The following is an 8,961-nucleotide window of genomic DNA, read 5'->3' as shown; positions in this document are numbered from 1 at the left end:
GCCACAGTTTATGCTGTTAAACCTAGGCCAAATGATTTTGTCCAATATGACACCGCCCATGACAGCTGAAATCTTCTGTAACAAAAACAAAACAACATTGTTTTTACTGTCTCCAGAGTAACAGAAACTGGCTGGTAGCAAATACCCGAAAGCCAGCTAGTGCACTAAACACCAAAAGGTTTCTGAATTACACTCATATAATCCTGCAATAAAATCACTACCTACAGAAAGTGAAGATGTGGGTGAACTTGTGAAATATACACCTAACGTGAGTAATCTATGACAAAAAGATGCTCACATTAACACACGCCACAGATGTTTTCGAATTTGGAAGCAACCGACTTCCATTTTAATTCCTTCAAACACAGTGCCTGCTCCAAACAATCGTTATACTTTCACAAATCAAATAGCCACAGTGGCCACCCCAAACTTTTGTACAAAACTTCTCTATAATAGTTTTATCACTTGTGCCTTATATACATATTGCTGTAATGTTGTTGATTGTTAAAAACAGAAAATAATGAAATACTGAAATTCGACATATATCCAAACTTTTACCCTGGAGTACTCCACCGCTTGAGGGATCGAGTTCGCCGGGTCCGCCATGCAATCAAGGGTGATTGGATTCTCTACCATGGCAACTGACTGGTAAATGTATTTACTTGGAGCAGTTATAATCCCCAGTGTTTTGAACAGATCTTTACAATGAGCTTGACTAGTAGTTTTGGTTATTATTCTTATGGCTCTTTTCTGGAGTTTGAAAATTGTGTTCATATTTTGTTCATTTGTTCTTCCAAAAAAGAATGCCATAGCTAAGAATTGAGTGTACATATGAATAACATGTAACTAAAAGACACTGCATTTTATACATTCTTGATAGTATTCTGATGGCATAACATGCTGATGACATTCTGTTTGCAAGTACGTTTGTGTGTTCACACCACTTCAACTAAGAATCAATATTCATTCCTAGAAATATTGCAATTGTTACACAGTCTATAGATGTGCCATGTGCATTTAATTTTAACATTGTCATTTTTCCTCTTCAAACTGAAATTCATGTCATTAATTTTCTTTGTGTTCAGTGTCACTTTATTGGTTATTGACCAATCATAAACTTACTTGAGAGTTTCATTTGCTTTCTCTGCAAGGAGTTCTCTTGTTTTATCAGTGACTATAATATTGCTGTCGTCAGCAAAGAGAATTTTTTCATCGTGAGTAACACTACTGGGAAAGTCGTTGATGTGTATCAGGAATAGTATCGGTCCTAATATGCCACCTTGCACAACCCCTGTATTAACGTATTTTGGTTCTGATAAGTGTTTTACAGATGTTTAGACCTATTTGAGGTATGTATTATCTCTACACTTTGTACCGTTTCTGCTAGGTATAATCGAAACCAGTCATTAGGTACTCCTCTTATTCCTATTATTTATTTGATAGAATCTTGTGATTGATTGTATCAAAGGTATTAGAAAGATCCAAAAATATGACTGGGAAACATTCATCTTTATTAAGAGCACCAAGTACAAATTTTGTGAATTCTACTATGGCTGGGCTGACTCGGTATTTTTGCCACTTCATAAACCAAACTGTAATTCGTTTAAAAGAATGAATTTATTCAGGTAATTCATTAATCTGCCATTCACAACTGCTTCTATTATTTTTGAGAATGGTGACAGCTGGAAAATGGGCCGGTAATTTTATATTTCTTCTTAAGCAAAGGCAGAATTCTTGCCTGTTTTAACTGCTCTGTTACATATTTTAGAAACAAGATCATATTAGGGTACAAGGCGAAAACCTAAAAGTAACAGTTCCATAAACATAGCTAGTAATTTACAAGAAACGAACAGAAATGAAGTCAGTTTTCCTTTTCTTGTTGCTGATGGAAGTTTTTCAGTTGAGGTATCTCTATATTCAAGGACAATGAAATATTTAGTGAATTTTTACATTTGACCAATGTCAGAGTAACAGATAATCCAAAAAGAACAGAGATCTCTAAAACAAATTTTTCTGGTTGCTAGAAGGGTTGATTGTTTATACCATAACTGTCATAAGCAGAACACTACGCAGATGATGATGAAGTCCCCAAAATCCTCCCCGAGGAAATACGAAAAGCTATAAACGACAGGCAGAATGGCAAAGCAGGGGTCTAGATGATCTGACAATTGACATACTGAAGCTTAAACAGAAAACATCTAGCCAAAGTCTTTATTTCGTGTATACAGAATGACAGCATGCCAACCTGCTGGAACAAAGCAAACATAATCTTACTGCATAAGAAGGGAAGTATTCACGATCAGAAGAACTACCACCCCATTAGCTTACTATCTGTTATATATAAAGTGTTCACTAAAGTCCTGATATGTCGCATTAAAATGGTAGTAGAGACTGCACAGCCCATAGAACAAACTAGATTCCGGAATGGTACAATTGACCATATAAACGCACTGCGTGAGACAATTAGTCGAGCCAATGAGTATGAAATGCTACTACGCATAGCCTTCATTGACTTCGAAAAAGCCTTTCATTCTGTCAGTTATACTGCAGTCATACAAGGACTGGACGACCAAGGAGTGGAAACAAAATACATAAACATATTGTGCAATATTTATGACATGTCTGTAGCATATATCAACATAGGAAAAAGGAAGTGAGAATTTCCTATTGGCAAAGGAGTAAAGCAGGGCGATCCTATATCCCCGAAGTTATTTATAGTTGTTCTCCAGATGTCTATGTCCAAAATTATTTGGAACAATAGAGGAATAAGGATAAATGGTAAAAGGCTCACCAGCCTGATTTCCTGACACTATGGCGTTCCTAGCTAACAGTAAGATGGAAATGCAGTCCTCTATGAAAGACGTAATAGATCGTTGTAAGGAAGTTGGACTTCAAATAAATCACTCTAAAACTAAGGGTATGCATATTAAGTGGGTAGCTGCAGGACAAGTAACACTGAACGGCACCGTCCTAAGCAATGTTGCAGAATACGTTTATCTGGGGCAATTAATTGACACAAAAGGGGATTTGAAACCCGAAATTAAAGTGGGTTGGAGGGCTTACGGAAGGAATGCAACAGTTCTCAAATCTAACATGCTTAAAGAAGACAGTTTTTGATCAGTGTGTCCTAACGGTTTTAATGTACAGGTGTACTTGAACTGTAAATGAATTATTCAAAAGGAAACTTAGAACTGCTCAGAGAGCTATGGAATGGTCAATGTTAGTTCTTACTAAGAAAGATCGACAGAAAAATGAAGACATTCTAGCAATAACAGGAGTAAAAGATATTGTAGAACCGGTTTAGTCTCTAAAATGGCAGTGGGCAGAACATTTAGCACGAACGTAGGAGGGAAGATGGACAAAATCAGTTTTCGTGTGGAGTCCCACAGAAAAAGGAAAATCACCAGGGAGACCACCTGATCGCTGGGAAAAGGAGCTCAGGAAGGTTGCAGGCCTCAACTGGCAGAAGACAGCAGCAGACAGAGGGACAGAGAAGCTTGGAAAAACCTCTTAAAATGTATTTAATAACTTAAAGAGGCTACATCTTGTATATATATATGTGTGTGTGTGTGTGAGAGCGACCAATTACACATACTGCTATCGATATATCGCTCTTGTTGAGGTCGGTGGAATGTGAATTCTGACGTTCCAACCGTCAATTTATCCTCGGCGCGGGACATCTTAGCACTGTTCAGTCGAGGCGGAAAGTTGCAGTTTCGTTTTCACTTTCTATTGGGTAATAGTAGCGAGAGATAGCAAAATGGTGAGTTATGGCGAAGCGTTGATCATATTAACTTGAACCAAACTGTCCAAAGTAGAAAGGTGCAATTACATGATTTAGATTTCGTGTGTCGTTTCGTAGTGCATGTAACTCGAGGTGACAGTGTTCAGACTGTCTGCGGGTAAAAACATTATTGATTAGATAATTTTATTTCCCTCAGCACTGAGAGTATATGTTCATTTAACGTTAAACAAAAGGAGTTTGTGTTATTTTCTGAATTTGAAATTACGAATTTGGGCGGGGCATACTGCCGGGTGGCTGCCATATTTCAAATGATCGGTCGATTGTACGAAGTGGAAATTTTAAGTGTAATTATTATTGCAATACGAAGATATATCAGGCATTTTTGAAGACAAATATTCGTTTTAGCGACTTTTTTTATTCAATGAAGATTGATTACTCAAGTCTCGAAAACACTGAATTTCGACGAAAATTGCTTGACGTTACAATGTATTTCGTAGTTGAATTCGGTATTGTTTGGAAGTTAAAGCTTAGTGGTTTAGAGCTTTCATTTAGTAACGACCCATGCTCTATCGAGTGATCGTTGCGCGGATTAAACTTCAGCCGGATACGTGGGCTACTATTTCATTGTTTCAAAATAAGCATACTTATTTTTTTCTGCGGCTAACCTACCGTCTTCATTCTACTTTTGTTTCAGCGTGAATGTATTTCAATCCATGTTGGTCAAGCGGGAACCCAGATTGGTAACGCTTGCTGGGAACTTTATTGCCTGGAACATGGCATCCAGCCCGATGGGCAGATGCCCTCAGACAAGACTATTGGAGGCGGCGATGACAGCTTCAATACATTTTTTAGCGAAACTGGTGCTGGAAAACATGTACCACGTGCGGTGTTTGTGGATTTGGAACCGACGGTTGTTGGTACGTACAGAATCATATGCACCTTAAAATATTGTAGTGGCAAGTTAAATTTCTTTCTTACCTGAAATTGTGCGTTCTTCCTTTGCAGATGAGGTGCGTACAGGCACCTACAGACAGCTGTTCCACCCGGAACAATTGATTACAGGCAAGGAAGATGCTGCAAATAACTATGCTCGTGGTCACTATACAATTGGAAAGGAAATAGTGGATCTAGTGCTGGACCGTATTCGCAAGCTTGCTGACCAATGTACTGGGCTTCAGGGATTCCTGATCTTTCATTCCTTTGGGGGTGGTACTGGTTCAGGCTTTACTTCACTCTTGATGGAACGTCTGTCTGTGGATTATGGCAAAAAAAGCAAACTGGAATTTGCTATTTACCCAGCTCCTCAGGTAAGTTAGTTTTGTGAAACTCTATATGTTGCCTAAAATATTGGAAGTTGTGTGCGCTTTCTATAACTAAAGCGTGGTGTTAAATTCTCAGGTGTCAACAGCAGTTGTGGAGCCATACAACTCCATCCTTACCACTCACACCACTTTGGAGCATTCAGACTGTGCTTTCATGTGTGATAATGAAGCTATCTATGACATTTGCCGCCGAAACTTGGACATTGAACGGCCGACTTACACCAATCTGAACAGGCTGATTGGCCAGATTGTATCCTCAATCACGGCATCTCTTCGCTTTGATGGAGCTCTTAATGTGGACCTGACAGAATTCCAGACCAACTTGGTTCCATACCCTCGTATCCATTTCCCACTTGTTACCTATGCTCCTGTCATCTCAGCAGAGAAGGCTTACCATGAGCAACTTTCTGTGGCAGAAATAACCAATGCTTGTTTTGAACCTGCCAACCAGATGGTGAAATGTGATCCAAGACACGGAAAGTACATGGCATGTTGTATGCTGTACAGAGGAGATGTTGTGCCGAAGGATGTAAATGCTGCCATTGCAACAATCAAGACAAAGCGAACCATCCAGTTTGTGGATTGGTGTCCAACTGGCTTCAAGGTATGTGTGGTTATACTGATATCTGTGATTTAGCTGCCAATTGATGTTTATGGGACAGAACGGAAATATTGTGTATATTTACTAAACCTTTGTTACTTGTTACAGGTGGGAATAAATTACCAACCTCCTACTGTGGTACCTGGTGGTGATCTCGCAAAGGTTCAGCGTGCTGTTTGCATGCTGTCAAACACAACTGCCATTGCAGAGGCCTGGGCTCGTCTTGACCACAAGTTTGATTTGATGTATGCCAAGAGAGCGTTTGTCCACTGGTATGTCGGTGAGGGTATGGAGGAAGGAGAGTTTTCAGAAGCTCGTGAAGATCTGGCTGCTCTCGAAAAGGATTATGAGGAAGTTGGTATGGATTCTGTTGAAGGGGAAGGTGAAGGAGCAGAAGAGTACTAAGTTTGACAAGATGAAATTTTTTCCAATTATGCCTGTGAAGTTATAAAATTGTCATTTGATGTGTTTTTATTTTTTTATTGAAAGGTTTTCATTCCATTTTTTATTTAATAAAGTTTGTTTTGGCGTAATTTGTATGGTACTTATTTCTTCAAATATCCCTCAATGAATTAAATTTTGTGAAATTAACTGAAGAAATTCATTGTTAGGGGCTACTTATGAAACATTGATTTCTCTGGTATGGATATTAATCTTCAAGAGACGTGTATTATCCAGTTTTGGGTAACACATCACGAAGTTGGATTATAAATATTTGTGGGATCTGGTTGCCTCCAGTTTGTGAAACAATTGAGCTTCAGTGTTGTAAATTGACATTATAAGGAATTTTTAATTCATGTGCGGTGAAGTGTAAAATGGTACTTACTCCAAATGTATTTCACATGAAAAATCATTGTTTATCTGTCTTTAACTCCAGATTACAAATAGAAAATTTTTGCCCCACTACACTTGGTAATATTGGTAAATTGACTCACGAAAGAGGATTTGTGAGGTAACGACCTATAAGATATGCTACTTAAAGATTGGCTTTGGGAGTTTGATCGTGTTAACCATTTCTGTGGTTTACATGTAACTGAGCTAACATTTTAAATTGGTGTACTGATGTTCAACCAAAGTTGCATTGGGTTTTACATTGTTCTTAAGTGATCTAAAAAGCTATTGGTGTTTCTAAAGTTGATGTATTAGGTAGAAATGTTTTTAATAGTTGGATTTAAGAGTTTGGAAATAAATTTTCTGTGTGTATCCATATAGGTGAATATTTTGGAGAGAAAAGTTGAGATTTGCTCACACTTGGCACTAAAGTGTTATGAGGACTTGGTTTGCCAATGGTCAGTTACTTCACAATCAGAATTAGAAACAAACTAGTAATAAGGAACACAGAAACCTAAAAGAAATGGCAACACAGTTAAAATATCAAATTCAGTATAAGGATGGAGGTACACAGGGTTCCCCAGGAGGCTGGTCAATATTCAGGGATGTGGGAGGAACAATTGTTCAAAGAAAGTTTAGTAAACTCTGTCCCTTAAGAGCTATGAGCCCTTCTTTGGTAGAAAAGATATTCTGCAGTAATGAAGATGTGTTCATGGCTCTTAAGGAAAGCACTTCCCAGCCCGTTCGTTAGACTTTTCTTGCTTTGGGTTCTGAACTCGTGTATTGTCCTCTCTCTCTCTCTCTCTCTCTCTCTCTCTCTCTCTCTCTCTCTCTCTCTCTCTCTCTCTCTCTATATATATATATATATATATATATATATATATATATATATATATATATATAATTTCCAACACCAGCAATTCATCAGTGAAACCAAGCATCATTTTCAATGTTAACGATTCCTTAATAGTTGGCAGTACAGCATCCATTTGAGCTAAGTCCACTTATATTTTATAATACAGATATGATTTATAACAAGACAAGTTTTCTGCTAAACTTTATATGGTGGATATAGGATGATGAACAACTTAGCTGAATGTTAATTTTCCCCTAGAAGAAAAGGGTACTGTGAAGATTGCATCTGCATGCCACACTATATCCACACTGTACATTTCATCAGCAAGCTGCATATGACTATTATAAACATGGGATACAAAGATATACTGTCTTAAATAGTGGAAGACATGGCTTTCTGTGTGAAGCACTGTTGTAACTGCATGGGTTTTCAGGGCAGTCGTAAGTGGGTTTCGAAGTGTTAATCTGCAGTTGGCAAAAGTGCTAATCACAAGTGAAACTGCAGTTGTGCTGCACAAGCTGAACTGCAATAGTGCAGCAATCACTGGAGGTGAGTGGGCTGGCAATTTTTTAAACTGTTGGTGAGTTTCAAATGAATGCACAAGAACATATTAAAATGACTGTTGGACAGTGTGTTACTTTAGTGGTCCATATTGATTTGGGATGAAAACTTCAGCATACAGTAGAGCTGAAAATACAGGTGTGGGCATGCAGATGGAAAACTCTTGAAACAATATGCAGTGAAAATTGTTAGAGGTGTTAATCATCAAATATGATATGCAGTAGTACTTCTCAGAGTTCAAGGGAAATGTACTACACTGAGATAGGCTCATACTATTAGTGTGGTCCAAGTGTTTTTTCCTTTATAAGGTGAAAAGATAAAATATTGTAGATGTGGATCTCTGCACATTGATGGTTTGAACTGTGAAACAAGACAAACGTGTGAAGCACATAGAGCTTAATGCTACTGCTATGAAGTGATCTGCATTCTTTACTGTTTCTTTGTAACATGAATGATCAAAAAAAAAAAAAAAATTGTGGGCACATTTAGCTAATCATCAGCTGTCACTGCCATTTATTAAATAACTCTGGAAGTTAATTTAAACTATCTAGTATGATGGAAGTAGAGAGTTCTGAAATATTTAGCAAGGCATGGGATGTATATTGAAGAGATTAGATGCCATAGGAGTGGGCGCATTTATTACAGTCAACAAAGACTCTGCATCTGTTGAGACTGGAATTGAGTGTTAACTTACCTTGACATGAGTAACTGGCATAGTGATAGACACTCCAAATGTTTTGTACTTGGGTTCCCTACAAAAGAACTTTCAAGTGCTAAAGTCCTGTGTGTTTATGTTGAGAGAGCATGGAGGCCAGACAATTGGCCCGTCTTTACATATCCAACCGTCACCAAATCTGGACGAAGAATTGCCATCACACGTTGCAGTGTCCTGGGCCTTCCCTGGTTGCAAGTATCAGGCTTAAATGCCCCATGTTTCCCAAGACAATGATCAATGGCTTTTATATTGTTTTTCATACGTGACTGACATGTTCCTGCCAATAGAGTTTTGAGTCAATGTAAATACCGAATAGTTTTACTGACTTAT

General features: G+C 38.1%; 1 protein-coding gene across 1 annotated transcript; it reads left to right on the top strand.

Annotated features, from left to right (window-relative positions):
• Positions 1–3,602: 3,602 nt before the first annotated feature.
• Positions 3,603–6,201, top strand: LOC126281570 (tubulin alpha-1 chain-like). Its single transcript, XM_049980647.1, has 5 exons — positions 3,603–3,763; positions 4,440–4,662; positions 4,751–5,052; positions 5,144–5,671; positions 5,777–6,201. The coding sequence occupies exons 1-5, from the start codon at positions 3,761–3,763 to the stop codon at positions 6,071–6,073; spliced, it is 1,353 nt and encodes a 450-aa protein (XP_049836604.1). The 5' UTR covers positions 3,603–3,760; the 3' UTR covers positions 6,074–6,201.
• The last annotated feature ends 2,760 nt before the right edge of the window (positions 6,202–8,961 follow it).

Source organism: Schistocerca gregaria, chromosome 1 (assembly GCF_023897955.1).
Source record: "Schistocerca gregaria isolate iqSchGreg1 chromosome 1, iqSchGreg1.2, whole genome shotgun sequence".
In the NCBI taxonomy this organism is placed as follows: Eukaryota; Metazoa; Arthropoda; class Insecta; order Orthoptera; family Acrididae; genus Schistocerca; species Schistocerca gregaria.
This window is presented reverse-complemented; position numbering and strand designations above follow the sequence as displayed.